Consider the following 25,041-nt stretch of genomic DNA (forward strand, 5'->3'; position numbering starts at 1 on the left):
GAGTCAGTTCCAGGATAGTTTTCCTTTATTATACCAAATTTATTCATAATACATTATGCAGGTGTTTTGATGAGAATCCAGAAACATCTTGAGACACCATATTTCTCTGAAATGTGAGAATTTAAGACCATTGCTGTTCTAGGACAAGTCTTGTGTATAGAGCTTTTTATTGCATTCATTTGCATCATTTCGTTCAATTCTCAGAACTCTGTCAATTAGCCACAGCTTGATCTTGCACATGATATAACAGAATCCAGAGAAAACTCACCCAAAGCTACACTCTTCGAAGATTGCAGAGCCAGAGTTAGACCCAGTATTCTCTCTATCAAGTCATTCTGCATTTCAGAATTAAAGACATATCAGACATTAAGATCATTCCTGATTAGGCACATGGCAGGTTAGAGCTGGAAGGGACTCTCCCCATCCCCTTATCTAATTCAACTCCTACATTCATAGACATTCAGTTGATGTATCTAATTAGAAAAAATGCAAATTATTTGACTGCATACCTATAAATATTTTCCCTGGAAAGAAAAGGAACATTTGGTAAATATACAAAAAAAAAAAAAAATATGGGGAAAATGTGCATGTTATCCCTGTGTAGATGCCATGTTAATTTTCACTGTATTGTTCCAATTTTAGTGCACATGCTGGCAAGAAATCTCAAGAATATTTTTAAATGAATATACTGCAATATAAAATATCAGAGGGTATATCACATACTGTAAAGACAAGTATTGTATTGTGAGACTTTCATGCTAGTTGCATATATGTGTAGACATTGTGGGTCAAGGTATAACATTTCTTTCATGCTATGGATTGTGCTAACAAATGTTGAAAAACCACTGATATAGAGGAAAGAGCATTGGAAAGTGGGCTTAATTACTTGATTCCAGTCATTGCTCTCTCAGCAGCCACTTGGTGAGCTTGGCCAAAAAGCTTACCCCCCTCAGGGCTTTCATTTCCTCATCTTTCAAAGGAGCTAGGTGTTTTGAGATCTCTTCTTTTAAGATTGAATTAATCTGGGGATTCTTTTTGTGGCATCAATGAAACACAAAAGCCTTTCAAGGGAGGAAAATGGGTGGAGAGAGGGAGTAGGAGCAGAAAGACAAACTCGAGGCAGGTGCAGTCACCTGACTTTACCTCACAGCAGCTGCTGCCCTGGTGCTCATCCTTACCTTGTTGCTTCTCATCATGCTGGTAGCCCCTCAAGATGCCGCTACCATGAGGGCATGAATGATGACCATGGTTAAATCCAAGTTGGAGCCTGCGGACAGCAGTGGAGGTGATGTCTGCCAACACACACACACACACACCTGGTACCATACTTGGCACTGCCAGGTGCTTAGAGGCAGTTCTTGATGAAAGCACTATAAGTAGTCCAAGAAAAGGCAATCTAAATAGAACAAGTTGAAATTTAGGAACCATATTCCCTCTACAATCTAAGTGGCCCTGAGGTAATAAAGACCTTCCTTAGGAAAAAAATAAAGGAAGGGGAGCAATTTTAGGAAATATATAATGTGAAATGCTTAATATGACTCCTTTTCTGGTGTAGACTAGTGCTTCATTTTCTGTAAAGAACAGGTACCTTTCCTCTCATTTGACGGATAAGATGCAAAGTTAATTTCATGGTGGAGAATCATCCAAGAGGTTGCTTGCTTTCCATTAATATAGAAGGCATCTTTGACTTGGGGTGGTGAACACAATACAATATAAGATGATGTATTACGGAATTGTACACCTAAAACTTCTACTAGTATAATGTTATTCACCAGTCACTCCAATAAATTCAATAAAAAGGAAAGAAAGACATTTTGACACTAGCACATACGATGTGTAGATGTACATAAACACAAACACAAGAGCTGACAAAGGCTTTAAGTGCATAAATTATTTATTGGTCCTGGGACAGCATACAATATGACAAGAAACGAGATGTGTCTGTGTGATAGGCATGTACATGTAGAAATTGAGAGAGTATTTTTTTTTCTCTAGATACATAATGCCAGAAAACATTCTGCCTTGGAAGAACAAAGGTACAAAGGTGTTCCAACAATTGAAGGTTATAGTTTTGCACTATTGCTTATTATTCATTGCATTTGAAAATAGGGCATGGAGAAGACAATCACCTCTCCCAGTCTGGATCTCTTTAGCATGCTTCAGTTTAACATCACATGCTAGTTAAGATTTAACAAGATGTGTCTATTGGCCAGCAGAAAAACCTGGTTGACATGAGCCTTGTGTGTCAGGAAGTAGATAAAAAAAATGGGCTTGGTTGTTATTGAACACTGTACTTAAAAAAAAAGAAAATGAATAATTTAAGTCATTTTAGTACTTGTGGAGGGCTCTGAACTGACAGCTCTGTGTCCCAGGGTCTGTCTGCTGCCCAGATGCATCATGGGTATAAACATGGAAGCGATCCCACCCATCCGCACAGATGAGCTTCTAGTTACTCCATCCACTGCAGCCGGCCTGAGGAGAAAATGCAGCCCGGTGTGGGCCTCAGTGTGACCATGGCTGTGCACGAGGCATTGCTGGAGAGAGTGGGGATGAGACACACTTGCTAGACTCCCCCTTTGTGTAGGAGACTAGAGAGAATTAAGAGATGAATACTTTTCTAGTCATGATCCCCAAGCTGGAGCTAAATCCATGAGCTTGATGTGGAATGTTGATATAGCGACTTCTTCAGTTACTGTTTACTTCCAAATGACAAAACCAAAACAAAAATAACTCCAAACAAAGTCCCAACAAAGAAAAAAAACAAAACAAAAACAAACCTCTCCAGCCTATACTAACCCAGTTATTTTTGGCTTTGGGTTGGGCTGGGCTGGTGAGATGCTCTTTGGCCAACTATCACTGCGCACAGCGTCTGTCTGGAATTTTTGTGAGTTGGGAAAGGGACGGTTATATTTGGACTCTGGAAGGGAAGTTGCTGAGGTAGAGTGGCAGCTTTAGGTCATAGGGTTTGAGCCCATGCCAGCAGGAGGGGAAGCAACTCACCCATTGTCAGCGAGGAAGCGGGTGGGACGACCCAGCTAAACCCTTTGGCCGGGTCATAGGGGAGGTCTGCAGGGGCACCTGCCACACCACTGCCAAGGCCAGTGAGGCTCACTGCCTCTGGCTGAGCCAGCCAGGAGGACCGGTGTGGGCTCAGCGACATTGCCTGCTTTCCTTCATCTAGCCCACTGCACTCAGTCTGGGCTACCAGGTATTGCATTCCTGAAAGTTTCTAAACGTTGTTTACAGTTATTATTCACATGCCCTGGGTTCACTACTAGATCTTGAGGGCTGCATTTTACCTTTACGATCTACATAGCTTCCACACACCAAGACCTTTTATAAATCAAACACTAGCTTGCCCACCCCCTTTAAGCTCTGGGTGATGTATATATAAAATAAACTATTAAATCTTCAGTTGTGTTATAAAAAGAATGACACTCGAGTCATGATAGAAAAAACCCCCCACAAGATTATTGTTTATGAATGTACCGCTAAAATATGCATTTTGTAAGGCTCATTGATTTATTTCCAATTCGAGGGACCATATAGACATACAAAATGGTTCATTAGATATTCATTATACCTCCTTAGCTGTTTTTATTAGACGTGCCCATGGTGCCAATGGCAAGGTTGATGTTTTCAGGGGTTGAGTCAATGCTTGAATCTCATCAATTTCTTATAGGCAGTTTTGGTTTAAGGTATTTTGATGATTTTATAGAAATGTTTTACACCATTAAAAAGCTATAACTTAAACTGTGGAGCAGGGCAGGCACACATTAGATGATAAATGGCTTTGTGTAAGAGATTTCGAATTTGTCAAATCTGCATTAAAGAACTATATTTGAAATTGGTTAGAAGGTTGGGTGAATTCTCCAGGTGAAAATGACATTTGTTTTATGGATCCCTCTGAAACAATTCCCCCAGAGTTTTCATTTCAATAAATCACATCCAAGTTCAGCACTCCAAAAGCAGCCGTGAAGCAAGCATGGTAGAGTTGCAGTAACTGCTTTTCTGTTTCCTCTTTTTTAGGGAAAAGGGCCCCATTTCATCATCTGTAAAGGAAGTGAGACTAGATGACCTGGAGGTGTGAATCTTTATACCCTCTCATTCATTCGTTCATTCATTCATTCATTTCACACTTAGGTATTGAGTAGGTGTGGGCATGTTCTGGCACTAAAGGAACAGCAATATATAAAACCTAGACCTGGTTCTCATGGCGGTGACACCTTAGAAGGAGATAGATAATTTCATGAACTGATAAGCACCCTAAAGTCAGTAGAGGAAAGTATTGTGACGGTAAGCTATTGGGCAGGTGGCCTCAAGCTTCTTTAAGAAAGGGTCATTTCAGCCTAGGAAAGGCCATTGAGCAAACATCTGGAAGAGGGGCATTCCAGGAAGAGACCAGCCAAGGTCGTGGAGGGCAATGCAATAGTGTGGATGAGGCCGAAGTGTCTTCTTTGTGGGTCTTTTCCCGCCTTTAGAGCTGTAATACTCTGCTGCACAAAAATGGAAGAGGCCAAGGGAATAGTGGGAAGTGGGCAGAAGAAAGGAGAACAAGAGGGCAGGGAATGTGGGTTGGGGTGAGGATAGCCTTGCCAAGATAGGTCGACTAGGCTGCCTGCAGTAATGAACAAGCGACATCTCAGTGACTTACCTAAGCTCATGTTTCTTCCCTGCCTGTGCCATGGTCTGGTGCAGGTCTGGTGGCTCCTCTCTGAGGAGGGAAGCAGATTCTTGCCATCATGTGCTTCCACCAGTTAAAGTCCTTTACTTCCAGCCTCATAAATTGGGAGGGGAGAATGAGTAGATGGCTAGACTGCATGTTTTAGGGGCCAGGGCTGTCCTGGCTGTTTGACCACAATCTTGTTCATGATTATAACTGTGAGGAAGGCTGGGGAACACCATCTTCCTTTGTGCTGAGGGAGGAGTAGCTGAATTAATGAGCATTGAGCCAGTTTTGGCCACAAGAGAGGAAGGAGCGGAAGAGTGAATTCTCCCATTTTCCCTGTATCCTCGAAGACATGTTGCATTTTGGCCAGGAGTGCTGGCAAATGGGCCAGGAGGTAGAGAAACTATCCTCACAATGATGACTTCTTATCATCCCAACACACAATACACAGAGAAGAAATGGAGGAGGGAGCCCCCTCCCCACCTCCCACACACACACTTTAGACTGAAACAAAGTCATTTTACTGCTTATTAGGAGTCTGGAGGAGAATCCAGGTTTGATGCTAGAGGCTCCTACCTCCTATTGGCTGACCTTCAAGGCTCTTTTCTATATGAGTTTACCCCATGTTAAACCAACCTGACTGCACACACATCAAACAGTCTGCTCTAGGCAGGCCTGACTTCTTGAAACTTCCCATCCAACAGAGAACAGACTTCATCTCCTTTGTTCTTCCCATTCTTCTGCAATACCCAGATCCTCCTCTGGTAGACCAAATCCTACCAGTGAGGAACCTTCTTATTTTAACCCAACTAGTGGAGAACTGGCTGGCATGCAGTTGTGAGCTGTGCCATATGGATATTCCTGGATTTCAACAGCAGACTTTCTCTGTTATCTTTGCTGAGCCAGGCCTCTCAATGGCTGACTTCAGACTCCTTAGTCGGGGAGGAGCATGACTGTAGGAAGAATAATGTGACTATAGAGCCAAACGATGATAGTTTCTAATAACTTGTCCTTCTGTTCCCTTTAGTACACGTGGACCTCTGCCAGCCCAACCAGGCCAGTTCTTGGTTCCCCAAACAGAGTCACCATGTGCGTCTTCAATCTAACTTGCATGAAGACTAGTTTTATTAGTCACAATTAGCTGCAGGTGCAAAGACTGAGGGCACAACTAACTGTATCTGGAATCACGTCCTCACATATGAAATTAAACACTTGCACACTCAGAATTAGGTGCAAGTGGCTAATTGCACCCGGAAGTAGGTAATTGCAGGTGCAATTAGCTGCAAGTGCCATTTTTCACCCAAGACTAATTGCTCCCAAAGTAAGGAGATAGGGATTGGAAATTAGGCACCGAGTGGATGTGTGGTTATTACAACCACCTGTGATTTTCATGGTCCTCTCCTCTCCTCTTAGTGTGTGGTGGTCTCCCTTTGGTCTTTATGAACAGTGAGGTTCCTTAACTCCTGCTGTGTATTTGTTCTGTAGCATTATCTTCTCCAGTTCAGTCTTCTTTCCTTGCCAGTCCTCAGGAGTTCTGGAATCCCCAGCTCTTTTAAAAGACATATGTTCCTCCACTGATCATTTACATCTAAAACGCCTCAGAATATAAGAAATGGTCAACATACCAAAACCGGTTTGGTTCAGTGGATAGAGCATCGGTCTGCAGAATGAAAGGTCCCAGGTTTGATTCCGGTCAAGGGCATGTACATTGGTTGCGGGCACATCCCTGGTAGGAGGAGGCAGCTGGTTGATGTTTCTCTCTCATCAACGTTTCTAGCTCTCTATCCCTCTCCCTTCCTCTCTGAGGAAAACCAATAAAATATATTTAAAAAAAGAAAGAAAGAAATGGTCAATAAGTTGGACAGCTCAGTGGGTGGTAACTTCCAATTAGGTCTTGACCAGTTTTTTGATGACCGTCATTCGAATGTGATGGATGAAAAACTCTTCTCCCCACACAGGTGAGGAGGTCATGGACCACTCCATCAAACTTGTCTTCACTGGCAGGTTCACACCTCTTTTCTCCTCTATCAGTATAGGAGTCCAACCAGAAAAACAGAAACCACTGTAGTGTATTTTTAATATTACAAAGTTCAAGCACAGTTGGAAAACATACACTGAATTTAAATTCAATAAAACTAGTCAGGGAAACTAAAACTGCTGATACCACCCCAGAAAGTCTTTGCATCATTTAAACATTTAGGCAAGGCGTTGATCACCATTGTTATTTTAACAGAAATAATTTAATAAAGGAAATTAATTAATCAGGTGTTAACAGACTGAACTGGCAAGGAAGGAACCCTTAGAGACATTCACTGCAGGAAGCAGATACCACCTTAGGAGCCTGGGAAACAGAGGCAAGAGACCCGGGTGATTAGCACATAGAAGCTTGGAGGAGGGGCCTGTGGAGCTGGAAGGCAGTCCTCTGGTGGAGGGCTGCTGCCTGGCTGACTCCGCACTTGGCTTGGCAGTTTGGAGGAGGAGCCCACTCAGCTGAGACCCAGAACTCTAAGGAGGGGGACATGTCCAGCTGCTTCTGGTGCCTCAGGACCTTGAAGGAGTGGCCCTGCAGAGTGGGGCCCACAGTTTGAGCAGGGCTGCTGCCCAGCTGCACTGTGGACAACTGGCTGTTGGCGAGGAGGAAAAGAATGCCTGCAGGGTGTGCCCCGGAGCCCGGGTCTTATGGCCTTGGGTTGGATCACCCCAGGATGGAGCTGCCTTTGCAGAAGCAGGGGAAGTGGCAGCTGCAGAGAAGCTGTGAAGGAGGCATGAAAAAGGCAAACTTGAGCCCTTGCAGAGTGTGTGTGTTCAAGTGCGTCTTTTCTCTGGAGTCCAGCATTTTCCTCCCGTGGCTTTATTCATGTTGTCATGAAGAACGTGTGTGTATGTGTGTGTGTGTGTGTGTGTGTGTGTGTGTGTGTGTGTGTGAGAGAGAGAGAGAGAGAGAGAGAGAAAGAGAAAAGAAAGAGAAGGAGAATCAGAGACAGAGACAGAGAAAAGGAGAGAGGTCTTGACTGTCACAGCGAGTGAAGCCAGGGTGGTCTTCAAGAAGGCAGTCTTGCCACGTGTCCACAGCCTGCCAGGCCTTGTGATCTGTAGCAGATTCCATTCCTCACAGCTCACCTGCGGGTGGGGTGGGTGGGAGTTCACATCCTCTTTTCTTCCTGCTGCAGAGTTCAGGGTCAGCTATTTCACTTCCCTGCTTAGTCATTCTGAGGTGGGACGGGATCCCACTTGCTCAGCTGGTGGCGGCCTCAGCTGAATGCCAATCAGATGGGGTGGTGACTCCTTTGACCTCCCTGTTGAATCTGCTGTTGCTTAGTTCTTACAGTGTGACCACCCCCTGGTGAGGAAGTGGGAGAGACGACGCTGAAGGGAGTGAAAGAGGGGGAGGCCTCTGGCTTGGCTGGGGCACCTGGCCCTGAACGACTCCTGCTGCGAGGCTGAGGGCCCTGAGGTTTGGCGCTGCTCTCGCGGGAAGGTAGCGTTTACTGCCGAAGGGCCAGCTGCCAATGGCTGCTTTGGCCAGCATTGCCCCTTGGCAAAGGGAGCCACCATTCCTTTGCCCTTATCACCACCCTACTTGGTGGCAACTTGGACTTCTTGAGAGGGGACATAAATATTAGAAGTTGGGTCACCTACTGGCGGTTTGGGCTAAGAAAACACTCTTCCTTCCCCACCCCCCTCAGGAAAATGAGTACTAGTAAAACCCCCGAAGAAAAATGCTGTCGATGGAAAAAAGAAAACAGCAGCTTTAAAAAAAATCTGACTAACCTATAACAGTCACTAATGGCATTTGAAGGTACTTTCCCCCACCACTCCCCTATGCAAATTGTTTGCTGGTTCATATATTCCTTCATTCCATAAGTATTACTTGGGTGCCTACTATTGCAGGGATGCTGAACGGGATATGCTAACCAGCCCCTAAGGAAGCTTGTATTCTGAGGGGGGCGGGGGGGGGGGGAAGCTGGTCCAGTATCTTGTCTATACGATTTCTTACCCTGTTTGCACAAGCCCATCTGTCTCATGAGCCCTTCCCTGGCCATTGTGTCGTGTTTGTGCCCGTTATTCTGATGACTGCTCATCTTTCCCACGGACTAGGTCAGAGTTTATGTAACTGTTTCACCACAGTCAGGTATGAAGTCTCTTTTCCGCTTTTCACAGTTTTACATAACTCTGTGATAATTACATTTGCGCAGGCAGATTTTAAAAATCCTCCCCTGAGGATATGTATTCTATTGATTTTAGAGTGGAAGGGGGAGAGAAAAAGAGGGACATCACTGTGAGAGAGAAACATCAATTGGTGCTGCCTGTATGCGCCTTGACCTGGGATCAAACTCGCAACTTCGGTATGTGACCAGGAATCGAACCTGTAACGGGACAATGTGTGTAAACGGGACAATGCTTCAACCAACTGAGCTACTTGGCCTGGGCCAGATTTTTTTTTTTTTTAAGTTATATTTTGGGTAACTTCCTCCCTGGTTGTATGTTTCACGGTATCAGGCAGGACTCTTGGTTACAAACGACAGACCCCAAAACTGGTTAAGCTGAGAAGGAATGTACTGGAAGGCTATCCATCCATCCACTAGCTTACAGGACTGACAGAGGCGGGGCCGAGCTCAGAAAAGCAGCAGGACCTCGGGGTGGGGCAGCAGAAGCACGGCCCAGGCCCACCCCCAGGCGAGGGACTAGAACCCCACGGAGTCCCTTCCTCCTGGCTCCAGTGTCTCATTTCTTGACTCCACAAACATTGTGAGGAATCTTGGTCCTCCTGGAACCTTTGTCTCACACTTCCGATTCCCTTGAGATTCCAAGATTGTGGCCTGGCGGTCGATAACCGTCCTGCGTCTCTGACTCTAGGGAGTGGAGATCCTCACTCACCAGTGGGAGGTGGGTTTTTCCACTGCTCCTATAGACAGGGAGAGTGCTGGATCCTGGATAGGAAAAAGGAAAACACCCAGTACAAACACATCCTTTTACTCATGTGTGAGGAGATGGAAGGTGACCTAGGTAAAAGCACTGTTTGATTTTGCCTGCCTGGGGAGGGCACCAGTATCGTTCGGCAGCGTTGGAACACCACCCAGGGGTGCTGGGCACCTCCACAAGCCCGGGGCCGCTCAGCACTGGGACCTGGAGAATGTGGGTGGAATTCACACCGGTGAGCTGCATCTTATGCACAAGGAAAGGAGGGCTGGGGAGGGGCTGTGACTTATCCCAGGTCACACAGCTGGGAAGCCTGAGCTACACAGAGGTCTTCTGAAAGCAAGGTCACTTGAGCTTGTACTGCTTCCCAGCTTGGGCTGGTGGCTGGTGGCTGGTAGGAGGGGTGCCTGTAGCAATCCAGGCGAAGGTCCTTACCACAAAGGAGCCTTTGAGACAAGCCTTTCTTTGTTTGGCCACCAGACTTCTCCCGGGAGTAATTAAGGCCTGTAGTCCCTTAGATATAAGGCTGGCTGACCCTCCTTGACAGGAATATAGCCATCCGAGTGAAGGTGCCAATGCCATGTTTGAATGCATGAGCCAGGGCAGCCTTGCTCCCGAACACCTGGGCAGGAGCCATGAGATGGGCTCCTAGTGGTGCTCTCCTGGGCAGAGCCAGGCACAAAGGCTGGCATGCAACTCCTCCTGCTGTGGCTGCATCTTCCGGACCCTCGGGTGGATGTCTGGCCGATGCTGCCCCGAGGAGAAAGGGCACAGCCTTTTGAGGTTTTGGGTACCAGGCACTGCACCCCTGCACCCATGTACCAGTGCCCAGGGCCCCCCACTGTGGTGAGTAACTGCTGTCCTGCTTGTATAGAGAGGTACTCTCTCTTCCGTCCCCACAGGGTCTCAGGAGCCAGGTTAAAATCGCTGGTGATGGCAGCCATCCTTTGCAAGTCCATACCTTTCTGTTAAGAGTCTCTCCTAGAGAAGAAAAGACAAACAGAACTAGGAAATTAGCCTTTCATCAGATGGTGCCACTGGGGACCGTGGGGGTCACTGAACAGAAACTCAGTCTCTGCCCTCAACGCACTTTTGATGTCTCTCGGGGCATCTGCCACTTGGAGGGGAGAGAGAGATGCTTTCTTTAAAAGCAGCGCCTGCCCGGTCCTGAGCACACTGCCTGCTCCTCTGCCTGGCCCATCCGGGCGCTTCAGGGTTGAGATGGCAGTGGGAGGTTGGCACTGACGGAGTTAACATTTATGGATTCAAGTATTGGCGTGAGCCCTCGAGGACTGGGGACATGAAGGGATTTTTAATTGTGCTGAGGCACACATTTCCACACATGCGGTGGGTGAGTCACTCCGCTACTGAGAACCGGGCCCCAGTGTTTCAACAGAGCTCTGGGCTCTCAGTTCCTTTTCACCGAAGGCAACCTCTGAGTGCATTTTCGTGCTTCAGTGACAGGGGGGTTTGGGGGAGTGAGGGTTGTCCCTGGTGGAGGCCTCTGGTGTATGCGGTGAAGGCCCTGGTGTCTCAGGCTCCCCCTCAGGCACTTCCCCGGGTGCTCCTGTCCCTGGTGGGGTCCCCAGCCTGGGATCAGGCTTCTTCAGGCTCAGCCGACCTGAAAGCAGGTGCCTCCGGAGGAGCAGTCCTCCGGCTGGTGCACGCTGTGCGGGGCTGCAGGGTCTGCCAAGAATTTAAAACCAATAATAAAATCGACTGTAAGTCAGTCTGCTTTTTTATGATCCCCAGGCTGGCAATTCTAAACAATGTCAGTGATAAAATACTTCTTCCACCAAATCTTTTGTTGGTCCACATTCTAAACCATTGCTGAGGAGACTTTTTCATTTTAATTGCATATGTTCATGTGTGTGTGTGTGTGCGCGCGTGCACTTAAATTAGCATATCTTACTACTTATCCTTTAATAAATATTATATCCCACATGCAAGTTAATTAGGAGAACTCCCAGTAAGAAGAGTGCTAGATGGTTCCATCTGGCTCCCAGCACACGTGGAGCCTCCAGCCCCCTGGTGCCAGGTATTCCTGCATGAAGACAATAGGTAAATGGTGGCAGAAAGGTGATTGCAAAGCCCAGAAACAAAACCTGGGCTCATTCAATTCTTGCTTCTATGTGATGACTTGGCATTTTAATTTCTATTTAAAATTTTGTAAATGCAAGTTTCAGTTCACACGTGAAGTATTTGACTGAATTCAAATAATATTTTCCAAATAGAAATTTATTCTTTTTAAATGACTGTTTTAAAATGAACTAATGAGAATAATAAAAATAATTACCGAGTCTTATATGATTATCACTGAAAATGATTTTGTCACATAGTGGAGGGTGTTAAAAAAAAAAAAAAAAGATCCCCTTTGGGCATCAAATATGCTGGGTCCTTCACTGCCTGTGCTGACTCAGACGACAGGACTCACTCTGCCAGCTGACACAGGAGGGGATTAATCATGGGGCATGCAGTGACCTACAAATACTCAGAAGCAGGCTCTCACCAGAAGCCCCAGAAGGAGTCCAGCTTTCGGAATTACTCCAGCTCTGTGAGACACCCCCGGGCAAGCTGTGCTCCCACCTGCCCCTGCAGAGCTCACTGCCTCTGCCACGATCAGGACCAGCCATGTAAAGACTGGGTGCCTGGCCTCTCATCCCACCCAACTGGGCTTTTAATGCAAGTCTTGCTCCGGGGCACCTGATGAGTGGGAACTAATCTCATCTGGATGCCTACTTACAAGTAGGACGGGAACCTTGATTTTCACATGGTGTCTGCAGTATAGGATTGTCCCCTGGAGAAGCGTAGACGGGAGGCTGAGCAAGCCAGTGGCCAGCATCCTCCACATGTACCCAGCCAGGTCTCTCCATGTCACCTGCATTTGGTCACTGAGGGATGAGGACCTGCCTTTTCTGACTGACAGGTTCTGACCCATGCTGATTTCTGGATTAAATGGTGGGCTCTGGAGTCAGACATTTCCAGCTGACCCATTTTTGTGCTGCGCCCCTTCTCCTCCCTCCACGGGGATCTTCTCTGCCTGGACACTTTGGCGCGGCTCTCCTGGCTGGCACACTGTGAATATTCTCTCCAAATCTCTGCGTCAACTCACGAACATCCTCTGGGTAAGAATGGCTCCCAAACACCCACGGCTCTCCATGATGCCTCCCCTAGACCCCACCCCATTTAACTACATGTGTTTTCAATCACCATTAGAATTCTTTTATGATAACTTCCTTCAAGGATTCTTTTCAATACACATTTACATATTAAATGCAACTCTTGTCCTCAAGGAGTTTTCGCTATCATTTGTATAACATTAAAAATATTCTAATTTGCACCTATACTTTTCCCCGGAAACCTCAGCTCTCCTAATGGGGGCAGTGGATGGTTGTAGGTGATGAGGAGTAGGTCCCATGATGACTGCCTGGAGGGTGACACTGCAGAGAACAGCAGGATGGGGCCTTGAACCCAGCATCCATCCTGTACCCAGAAGGCAGGACCTGCCCGGCAGTCATAGGTGCTGAGTGGTGCTCTGCTCACAAGGCCTGGAGGAAAGAGCCGTGGCATTCTGCAGCCAAAGACGGAATTTCTTTGTTGCTGAATGGTAGTAGCTGTGAGACCACAGACCACACCTCTCAGGGATCTTGCTGATGACGATGGTACTTCTTACTTCTGGGAGGTGGGACTGGAAAGGGGCGTCCCCGAGGGAAACAGGATTTGTGGCATTTGGGATACTTCTTCCTGGACTGCCTCTGGGGGAGAGCTCTGAGAGCACAGACAGTCAGCACGGCAGGCTGATTCTGTGCCCTCTCCCTCCGGCCCCCAGCCTCCCCAGAACACTCAGCAGTGTGTCCACAGTCTTGAGAACATGGAGCGGAGCTGAGGTTTCCTTACCCTAGCCTGTGACTCACACACGTTCACCGGGTCTGCAGATTCCTGGGGGCCTGCACTTCATTTTACTTCCAGTAGTGGGGACAGAAAGCTTGACCCAATACCATTAGCTTCATAAATACAGGAAGTCTCAGTTTCTCATTTCTGATATTTTAAAATAAATATTGTATACATTTAGGTGTACAACATGATTATTTGATATACATACGTACTGAAACAATTATTACAGTCTTTACAGAGCATGTTTTTTATTTTTTTATTTTTCAGAATCTTGTCAAAACATAGTTTCCCAGTGTCCTGAGGACATGCCAATTTTATATAGATGAAATACATATATTTAATTCATGTATATATTTATTTGCATGTATTCACATATTTGCATGTACACACACACACACACACACACACACTTATTATTTATTCCAGGTCTCACTTATGGACCAACTAGGAAGTCTCTCCAGAGGAGGACATGGTCAAGATCAGGCTCTTCTCCAAAGATACAGTGATTTTCAACCAGCACATTAACATTCTCAAGTTAAGAGCACATTGTGAAACGTGAATTGATGTGACACAGTCAAACAAAATGACCTGTGGGCCTCGGAGGTTGGCGCTTGTAGGAAGAGGCCAAAGTGTGCATCTTAATCTTGATTTCCTTTGGGAATTTTTCCTCCATTGTGTTCCCGACTCTGATTATGTTTTTGTGCAATGAAAATAGTCTGGTCTCCTGGGCTGGGCAGTTTTTTGTCTCTCTTTCTTTCTAAATGTTGTTTAATAAACACAAACAAATTGTTATTTTGTTTTATTTTTTGATCAGCTACTGTTTTGTTTTTGAGTTGTAAACTTGCATGTGTGCACAAAATCCCATCCCAATAGGAGAAAAAGGATTGGATTTAAAGTCTGGCTTATTGTGTAGATTATTTAAGGTATGGGGACCTCAAATGTTCGATTAGAAAACCAAAGTTTAGCATTCAGAGTTCGACCTTAAAATGGCACGAACAATCCAATAGGTAAGCACAGAGTTCTTCCTTTATATCCATAATCTCGGGATATTATGAAGCCTTTAGCCTTAAGAAAATTTCAGTCAGGATTTGTGTTTAACATCAAGCTTATCTTTTTCTTGGTTTTAAACATATAGTAAGGACTGGGTAAGCTGGGTAATAACAAAGGTTATGAATTCTAATATAGGGCTTGTCTCTCTATCTCTTTTCCCTATCAACACATGATTTGGAAGCATGTATGCTGCATATTGTCATAGCTGTTTTGGGCGATCTTGGAACAAAGAATAGTGTTTAGGGTATCCATCCATCTCCACATCTGGACTTCATTCAGGCCCTCCCTAAGCTCTTTCAATTTCTTTGGCTATGTACTTCAGTGAACTGCAAACAAACAGATCATTTTCCTGATGGTGATAAGGCAGTAATAGACTTTACTTCATTGCCTAGTGCCCTTCAGATATGCTTCCTACAAACCTCAGCAGAACAAATATAGTTACTGAATTTGGTTACTGGTACACAATGAAATAATAGCTAAATAACATAGTTACTTGGTCATAATATAGTTAAATCATGCAGCAAGTTGCACACAATAGAAAATGCAGTTAGGCAGAGAGAATGAAATTAAGGGTTAGAGGTAAAAGAGAGGATGTATCTTTAGATGTGATTTAAAATGAAAAGCAGACACCCTCCAAGGACATAGAAAGATGTCACCAAATGATGCCTGAGGAAGTGACTTCTCTTATCACTAAAGCAAGACTGGGTAAGGGCAGTGGGAAGGGCATCTTCAATTGGCTACATTTTATGTATGCCTTCCTTTCTACTTCCATGGCAGTCACCCAGATTGAGTCCTTACTACCTCTTTTCTGGTCCTCACAAGTGTTAAATGGGTGATCTGATTGATCTCACAATTGTCAAAAGTATTGTCCTTTCATACCATTCTCTGATTATATCATGGCCTGTCCCACATCCTAGAGCTTCTTCTTATTTGTTGAAGTAGAGTAGGGAGCAGTTTCTTAGATCGGTCTTCAAGGCTTTGACATAGTCTTTGTTCTAGCCCTACAATGCAAAGCATGTACCAACACATCAGCATCACCCGGGATCTTGTAAGAAATGCACCACCTCAGGCTCATTGAATAAGAATCTGCATTTTAACAAGCTTGTTGGGTGATTCACATGCACAGGAAGTTTGAGAAGCACTGCTCTGGCCAAAACAAAACACAAATATACTCTCTATTTTTGGCTTTTGCTTGTAGTTAACTCTCCGTGTACTTCCTCTGCCTACACACAGGACCTTTTTGTCTCAAATGTAACCTCCTCCAGGGAACCTTTCTAGTTGTCCCATTGACTAGGCAGATGGACCTTCAGAATGCCTGTCAAACCCTATATAAATGAACTGACCCTGCTGAAAGAACAGCTTTATTCATATCCCATAACTTGGTCCTCTTGGCCATAGAGAATTGGTCCACGGTTAGGTAATTGGCACTTGAGTAGTCTATCCATGGCTGGCCAGTAACCCAGAATGTGGCCACATGAAATATGAGCAGGAACAATTGAATTCTCTCCTTTTTAGAAATTCAAACAAGGCCATTAGTGATGATTACTAAAACTACACACGAGGAGATAGAGTCAAGATGAGTGGTCATGCGCAAACCACGGTTATGAGGAAAGAGAAACTTTCACTAATAAAAGTCAGTAGAGACAGGAGGATGGAACATAACTGGCAATGTGGTGGGGATGTCATAGAGAGATGGAGTGAATAATGTGTCCCCATACCTGCCCAAGTTCCTGATACTTTCCTATGCCAGGTCCTGGGTTCACATAGTAACCCTTATGATGTAAGTCTCTTGCAACCAAAATAGCCACTTTGGAGCCCCCAAATGGAGCTGTTGGCTTCATCTTTAGACTTCTCTTTGAGACTGTGTTCCTGTTTCCCAGCCTTGCATTATAACACCAGTGATGCTATAAACACCAGCTATTAGCAACTTGTGATAAGATGTGTCCTCGTTTTTTAGCATCTAACAAGGTGCATGCTAAAAGTAGTAATAGATCAACTCAGCTGAATTCCAGGAAAGCAAAAGCATTACAGTGAAGAGATCTGGGAAGGAAGGTGATAGGGTCTATCATTCAAAGGGGCAACTGAACTGAGAATGGCCAGCATTTAGTTGAAGTCTTTGGTATACTGTACCAACCAGGCCAGAGAGCCACAAGCTGTTCAGTGTCATAGCAGCAAAGTTGGTAATTCTATCTCTCAGGAGCCTGATCTCAGCTGATGCTATTTTATCAGTAAAATAATTTCTTGTAGTGGGTTGAATGTACCAAACACATGTTTCCAGCTGGTCAGCAATCTTCCTTCTTAACCTTTAATCAGCTCCAGGCTGTTCCTACAGATCACGGGACAAATGATGTTTGGAGAATGATGAGTCTCTGCAAATAGAAGGAGGCCGCTTCATCGCTTATATTTGGAGTGTTGCCTCCCACTGAGGGTCATTGTAGGTCTGTTATGTGTGTGCACAAAGAGAAATGGCTCTCCTTCTCTCTCTCTCTCTCTCTCTCTCTCTCTCTCTCTCTCTCTCTCTCTCGCTGCTTCTTTTAGTGTGGGAGATCAAGCTGAATCTGAAAAGTGTCATTCTGGCTGTTTGGAAAGAGGGCAGGGAGGGGGTCCTAATTTTACAAGTGGATGAGGATTTCTTTCCCCTCTCAACTCCCTCTTGGAGAATATCACGCTCCAAATCTGGAGGTTTCATCTGTTTTTCAGCTGGAAGCTTCTTCTTTAATGGCTTTGTGACTCACAGGGCCTGGGTGATGGTTGCTTTTTCTGTGGATAGAACTATAATCCTTCTCAATTATCAAAGACATAAATTACTATTATTTCCTTACCAGATCGAACATCTCGCTTAAATATGTGAAAGAAAAATTGTTGGTTGTCTGGTGAATTTTCCTCTTGGAGAAACTGCCTATTCTTAATCTACAAGTTCAATGAAAGTTCAAAAGTTTATCAGTGCAAACTCTATATTCTAATAATTCATCAACCAGCTTCCACATCCACATTAGGAGGCTCTGAGTTGAGATGTTTTTTGTCTTCTCTCCCATGTGAAAGTAATCAAACAGCACATTTCCTGGGCATATCACAGATACCTATTGATCATAATCAGAGCACAGATGGTATAAGAGCTTGGCTGACATGCAGACCCTCATGTCAATCACAGGAACAAATTGATTTTGATGGCCCAGCCACGATTCTCCTACCCCAGCAGAATTCCATTCACTGCTGCTGCTGGGAGAATTTTGAGCAGACAGCATTTCTGAAGGAGTGTCATAGTCCAAAGTTATTGTAGAGGTAAACTTGATTACTGAGAAAATAGTGATTTTAATGTACTTCATACTTACCTTTACCACAGAAGGTCAATATCTTTCTCCAATGTTGAAAGAGCTCTCATCAATTTAAAATTTATCCTGATTTATGTCTGCTAATTAGGGGAAAGGGAAAGCCTAATTTGCATTTTTCTATGACAGTATAAAGTGCCATTAATACTTTTCTCCAACTGGGATTTGTTTTCTTACTCACTTTTTTAATTAATAATTTTCATTCACAAAAAAATTAAAGAGCTTACATTGTGCTATCAATCTTTCCCTTATGATGGGTATAGATATGCATGCTGGAGAATAATAGAGGAAGAGAGGGCTCATACCCCAAAATATTCTTATAAGCATTAACATCCTCTGTGAGAGCTAGATAAGAAAGGACCTTCTTTGATACTACCCATTACTATCTATTATTTTACTGCTTCATACATCAAGTCTGTGAAGACAAGTTCAATAGGAAACTGGTCTGATTACATGAGAGGAGAGTTCAGGATGTAAATAAGGAATGACTTAGACACCAGGCTGTTGTTTTTATTCCAGATCCCAACTCTTGGCTAGCATTTTTTCTATGTGGTCCTTCTTTCTTGTCATTTAGCCATCCTACACCTTTTTCTTGAATTGTTTCCCACTTATGCTCTCTCACTCATGAGGGAGTAATAGGGAGGACTGGGTGACTATGCTTTTGCTTTTTATTAAACATCTAAGCCTATTCTATAGCCATACTTGATTGTACTAAAAATAGATATTTGACTCAAGAGGAACCAATCCATAGACTGATCCTATTCAACCGGATACCTTCTCTCCAAAATTCAAGTTAGATACAGAATCTGTACTCAGATAATGTTGGGTACTTGGAAACAAAGGCATAAAGGCCATGCAGGGATAAAAGGCTGGGCAAGCCTGGGGCAGCCATTTTTGACCATGTGTATTCTGACAAGTCTACAGAGAAAAGCTCATTTCTAAAGACAAGCGAGAGATCAAAGCTGTCACAGAGATGAGTGACTTCAGGCCCCTGTCAGCAACAGAGAGGATAACCCTGGCTTTGGGCTTTGCATGTCAGATTAGTCAAGCTCCCTGTGGCCCAGCTCCCCTATTCTCTTGTCCCAGGATGCTCTTATGCTTTCCTGTTGTGCTTCTGAGTAGAGCCTTGCTTTTCTTAAACTGGCTTGAATGAATTTCTGTTCTTCACAACTGAATATTCATTGACCAGAATGTATCCTGTTAGATTCAGATGGGGGATTCTACCTCATCCAATGCCTAGGAACTCTAGAAAGTCCCAGTGTTCTCTTTTGTCTAGCTGAATGGAGTTCCACAAGAGAGGATATGCCATAAGAAAAAGTATCTATTCTAATAAAAGCTTATGTAGTCCTCACGCCCTCATGCAGTGACGACCTGATGCCGCAAGGAGCCATCAGCAGGAGGTTATGTGAGCAGTGGGCATGCGTGGGTAGGTGGGGTGTGACGCTGTATGTGCAACACAGAGGAAGGGCCCATGGCTTCAGCCTACCTCTTTGGGGTAATCCAAAGAGAAGCCCCGGATGGATGGGTGGGGCCTACCTCTTTGGAGTGATCAATCACAGGACTCCCGCACTGTGAGAAGGCACAGGCAAGGCTGGGGGAAATCCTTCCAAGTGAATGGATTTCATACACCAGGCCTCTAGTTATTCTATAAATGTTAAAACCTTTAACCTCACTTTCAAAGCTTTCTATACTCAACACTGCATCTCACTCTGATGATTGCTCTTGCTTTTAGGCATTTATCATCTACTTAAACCATTCTGCTTTATTCATTGCTCCCTATGGTAGATTAAAGTCATTGAGATTTTTTTTCCATTGAGACATGGCATTTAATTCCCATTCCCTGATTATGGCCTGGTTTTTGTTACCTGCTTTACGAACAGAATGTGGTGGAAGTAATGTCTAGATCTTCCAAAGTCAGGTCATAAGAAGCCTTGAAACTTCAGGCTGTGCTCCTGGAAACACTTTCTTGGCTTGAAGAAATCCTACTACTCTGAGGCTGCCATGCTGAGGAGCCCATGTCAAGGTGAGGAGATGGTAGGGAGAGAGACAGGCAGGCCGAAACTCCAAGCATCAGTTATGAGTGAAGAAGCCATTTTGGAAATGGATCCTCCAGCCTCAGTTGACACTATATATATCAGAGATAAACTATCCAGCTGAGCTTTTCCTGAATTGTGAGCAAAATGAAATATTAGTTTTAAACCACTAAGTTTTTAGGGTAGTTTGTTACACACCAGTGGGTAGTCAGAATATTTTGAGCCATCACAGGGCTCCACCAGCCTCCTTGCCTTTCCTGATGGTACCCCCTGGCCAAAGGACACCCTCTTCCTTTCCCTCCACCCTCTATATTCTTTGGTTATCAGGACAAACTTTTGCTTTTCCCAAAAGGCTTCTCTGATTATTCATCTATTCTGTGGCATGTTTGGCCAAAGCCATTCTTAGAACACTTTGCTTAGTCTTATGTGCGTATGTTTTTTTTTTTTTCTTCTTCACTGTCATGTCCTAACTTTCTAAGGGCAGAGGCTATTCCTTGCTCCTTTTTATTTATTTATTTATTTTATCCCTCTGCCCATCAACAGAGTCCTATATAGAAGGGATTAAATATATATGGAGGCTCTTAAATGTTCTTATCTTGAGACTAAATAGCCCTAATTACCTTAACCAAATTTATACTGGTACTAATTGGAAAATATCTTCAACTATACATTTCTGATTAGGAATTTAAATTTAGAAGGTTTCCCTACTTTCATTTCTCAGATTATGTGTAGACTTTAAACTTTGGGGTGATTGGGAGAAAATTCCAAGGCACACAGAAAGAAATCTCATGCAGCATAAATAATGGGCAGAATCAAGCAACATACTCCGAGTTTGCTTGTCAGCATATGCCTGTAACATTTATGGGAGGTCAGGGCCAAACTCTGTTTATAGTTCTGCCCCTGCCAGGGTGAGTGAGTGTCCTTTAACCGCATCACCTCTTTCTAAAACCTGTTTTGTTTGGACTTCCACCAGCCCACCAAAATGAACTTTCCCATGTTCCCAGGACTTTTTTTATTTTATTTCCATGTACCCTTTTATTTTTCCCTTTTGCATGCACCATTCTTCTTTGCAGTGTTCAGAAAACTCATTAGCAGAGTAAACGTGCATTGCTCCCACTCATCCCTCGCTGGGGTAGATATAGACAGAATTCAAGCAGAATGTTGGCCTACCACCCAAGAATTTGACCACCAAAGTTTGCTTCTCTTCAATCAAATTCAGGTCACATCTTCCTGTAGTTTTCTATTAAAGTAATTAATTAAGCCCTTATCTTCAAATTTCAAAGGATCACTGTTTCCTTTTCTGCAAATATCCATTTCCCCTTTAATTCCTGGTGTGTGCTTGTCTATTCTTGTATGTGTACCATTCACTTGTGGAATCATCTGCTGTTAGACTTTCCCAGTTATTTTATTTTATTTTTATTAAATATAACTAAAAAACATTTATTTGTTTTTCACTAAGACTTTATCTTAGCACATAATTAAATTGTGTCACTACCCCCACCCCAACTTGAAGAAGGGTTAGTACAGTGAATGTTATAAAGCAGATATGAAGGATTGGAGTCAACATTAACTGACAAAGAAAAACTTCCTTCTAGATCATCATAACAATGTTTAAGTAAAAAAAGAGAGAAAGGGGGGGTGTGATGGGAGTTCAGATTGAACAAGATTCTCACATACCATCTAACACATTCAATCCTGGCTAGAGTGTACCAAAATGGAAACAGGATTACTATAATACAAAACTTCACTACAGATTGCTGTACACACCTGTATTCCAAGCCCACCCCTAACCCCCAAATGCTTCCAACACAACTATTTCCCAGCCTGTTGGGCCTGTTGACAAAGGAGCACGTAGATCTTCTCTTTAATCCAATCTTTGTTATAAGGCTGGTATGTCTGGGTATCAGCTCGGTAAACAAGACAGCTGAGGTTCGCCAGATCTTCAATAAAATCAAACAACTGGCTGATATCATATGTGATAGAGGGGCTGTTGGGATTCATTCTCTTCAGATGTTCTTCATAGATTTTACAAACACCTTCCATGCACTCATTCACTAATTCATAATCAGCATAAGTTCTGCCTTCTGGTCTCTTGGTAGGCTGTACCAGCAAAATGGTGTGAGACATCGCGCCAAACTCTTTCACTGCAGCAGCCGCCACTGCCACACAGCCACACACGAGCTGAACCACAACGCCGCCAACCCAGTTTTCTTAATCTAACAATCACAAAATCAGCAACGTGATAGCAGGCGAACCAAATTGAGAGGCCGAGATATTTTTTCGTGCTGCAAAAGAAAAAGAAAGAGCACATTTACAATGTTCTGCTCCTTAAATAATTCTGTTTTAAAGAAAATTGTGAAGTTATTGCCCTTCCCCCTATCAATGGCAACTGCATGAATTCTAACTTTTCCCAGAGCTCAGGCACACGGGATATGAAGGAACATTAGCCACATTCTAGTCATGTGCACAGGTCGTGACTAAGATAAATAGATTTTTTGAGAGACATTGATGTGGGAGTGTTCTGAGTGGGAGGAATTTCATATTCCTGACAAACACCTAGAATACAGAGGCTCTGGGAAGTTTGTGCTCGACTCCCTTTAAAGGAGAATATGACTGAGGTCACCGTGTGGTACATCTCTGACATGACTCAACTGCGAAGGCACAGGGATCTGAACAGAGGAGAGCAAAACAAGCCGAAGTGAAAAGTTCAAATGCATGAGTGGTATTCTTACAAGTAAGAGGCAATTATTGGGAGTTATTAAAGAGTAGTTTTCACAGAGGAGGTGGCTAATCACCCACACTTCAAACAGGAATGTGCCTTGGCTGGCTCCTTCCTATTGTCAGTTATGACACTGGGAACAGTTATAGCAGAGGGAATGCTGCATGGTGATGGAGAAAAACCCTTATTTTAATCACATCGTATAAGAACTGGAAAGACGATATGAAAAGGCTGGTCAAGGAAGCTGTGTGTGAACAAGTGTTTTTGATTAAGGTTTGTGTCAGCCCAGAAGTCCCCTTTAAGTTCTTTTTTATTGAATAATTTCCCTTTGATCCTTGAGTCACTAAAAGAAAACCCAGTACTTGGCATTAACCTGGGACTTAGAGCCCTGTCTGAAATCTCATCTTCTCTCCTTGTTCTCTATCTGTTGGGAATGATGCAAAAAATAATTTTTAAATCATTGAACAATTAAATCATTGAAGAAGATGGAACAAGATGGAACAAAATAAAAAGGAAAAGAGAAAGCCAAATTCTTGAGAGAGAGAGAGAGAGAGAGAGAGAGAGAGAGAGAGAGAGACCCAAGAAAGCAAAGATGATTTAAACAACTCTGAGAGTGTTTTTAAAAACCGTATCAGTACAATTTCCCTGAATTCCCAGTTTGCGTATTTAAATGTCTGATCAGTCATTCAATGCCAATGCAGACGTGATGTTTGAAGGCCACTTTGTAATGGTTTTACCCTGGTTCAGATTATTTGCAATCCAAGGGGGAAAATGTGCATTTTGTACAAAAGCAAATAGAAAACATATCTGAGCACAAATCAAAAGAATGATTACCAGACTCTGTGCTCTGTACCCATTACTGGGTCCCCAAGGCTCTCGTTCTGTTTGTCTTGGCACTTTTTCTTTAGCTGCATTTGGTGGGTCTGGGTGGGAAAAACACCACCACCCCCCACAAAACCCTCAGCAGAGAGTGAGGGCAGGGGAAAGGGATAACCTATAAGGGGGCAACGTCCTTCAAGAGCACGGTGCTCCAAAACTCGACTGTGGGGAAAGCTGTCTGGGGAGGCCTCCCCTGGTTCCCACGGAGGTCTTTGCTGAGTGTGTGTTAGGAAGTGCCTGACCATCTGTGGGAAGGGCAACCCGGTACTCATTTCAATCTCTAGCGAGCTCCAAACTCAGTGGGTAATGAAAAATGGCATTTGCACAAAGTGGCGAGAATAAAGCATTGTTTCTATAACTCATTATGCTTTGCTCTGCTCAGGAGACAACATTTCATATCCTATAAAAAGAATTATCTTTACAGCTTACTGTGCATGGTAGAAATGTTGCAATGTGTCTTTAAAAGAGCTGTCTCCGGAAACAGTCTCTCCCACTCCCCACTGACAGAATAGCCTGTGTTTATAAGCAAATCCACTCAACCCCTTAATGATGACCTAGAATAAACATCTGACATACCCTGGCTTTCAAGCTCTCCTGTGTTTAGGCATGAATTGTTCATTTCTGTGCCTTTTGTATCCAGTCTGAAGGAAAGATAAATGATACAAGGGATGATTTACATTATCAATGGAGGCAGAGGTTATGCCTGTGTTTATCTGATCCTCCTTTATTGTATAACAAATGGCAAGATAACCAGCCTGGTGCACAATGACCATTCAGTGTGAGCCACCCACCCACTTCATTTCCATGTTGACTTTAATTTTAAAATATATTAAAGAGACAGGCCCCTGAATTGCTAGACTCCTTTGGTTCAGGCAAGTATGTGTGGAAAAGGATGGGTTCCTCATTTAGGGTCAGGCTTCCTTTCCATTAAGCTACAAGAGTATCGCTACTAGGCCATTTCTCTCTAACTGCAGTAGAAGAATCGCTACTCAACTTTATAAGACTATGTGGGTGCCCAGCTCAAGTGGACTCTGCATTCTCAGCAGAGCTTTGGAAATTTGTAACAAGTCCACCTAGCATCAGAAAAAACAAACAAACAAACAAACAAACCCCTGGGACCGTGCATGGGCCAGGAGGATAGATAAGCTTGCTTTTCCTTTCAGTAAGTTTAAAAGAAAAATCAAGTCATCTCATGAATTATCAGTGTGGCCTGGAGGAGAACTTCATGAAACCAACCATTAGGCCTCCAGGACAACCTGGGCCACATTTGAACAGAATGCCCTGAGACTGAATTCTCTAAGTATCTTATTTGGAACAAAACTACTAATTCTTATAGCTGAAATGGATCTCTGAGGGGAGAAATATTTCTTAGCTGTCAAAGACTTGCCAGTCATCAAAGTTGCCTCAGCCTCAGCTGCAGATGATGCCTGAGGAATTCACGGAGGTTACACTGGTGGTAAAGCCAGTCGTGATGAAAGACATGCTCACCCAGAAAACATGGCTTTGCTCTATAGTCTTCTTGGTCAAGAGCAACTGGGTTTTGATCCA

General features: G+C 43.9%; 1 protein-coding gene and 1 non-coding gene across 2 annotated transcripts; both read right to left on the minus strand.

Annotated features, from left to right (window-relative positions):
- Positions 1 to 559: 559 nt before the first annotated feature.
- LOC118703986 lies at positions 560 to 671 on the minus strand. Its single transcript, XR_004983225.1, has one exon. It is a non-coding gene; the product is annotated as a U6 spliceosomal RNA (small nuclear RNA).
- A 20,648-nt stretch (positions 672 to 21,319) lies between these two features.
- On the minus strand, positions 21,320 to 22,120 carry LOC118703081 (enhancer of rudimentary homolog). Its single transcript, XM_036409705.2, has one exon. The coding sequence runs from the start codon at positions 22,020 to 22,022 to the stop codon at positions 21,708 to 21,710; it is 315 nt and encodes a 104-aa protein (XP_036265598.1). The 5' UTR covers positions 22,023 to 22,120; the 3' UTR covers positions 21,320 to 21,707.
- Between the last annotated feature and the right edge of the window lie 2,921 nt (positions 22,121 to 25,041).

The sequence above is a fragment of the Pipistrellus kuhlii genome, unplaced genomic scaffold (genome assembly GCF_014108245.1).
Source record: "Pipistrellus kuhlii isolate mPipKuh1 unplaced genomic scaffold, mPipKuh1.p scaffold_m20_p_4, whole genome shotgun sequence".
In the NCBI taxonomy this organism is placed as follows: Eukaryota; Metazoa; Chordata; class Mammalia; order Chiroptera; family Vespertilionidae; genus Pipistrellus; species Pipistrellus kuhlii.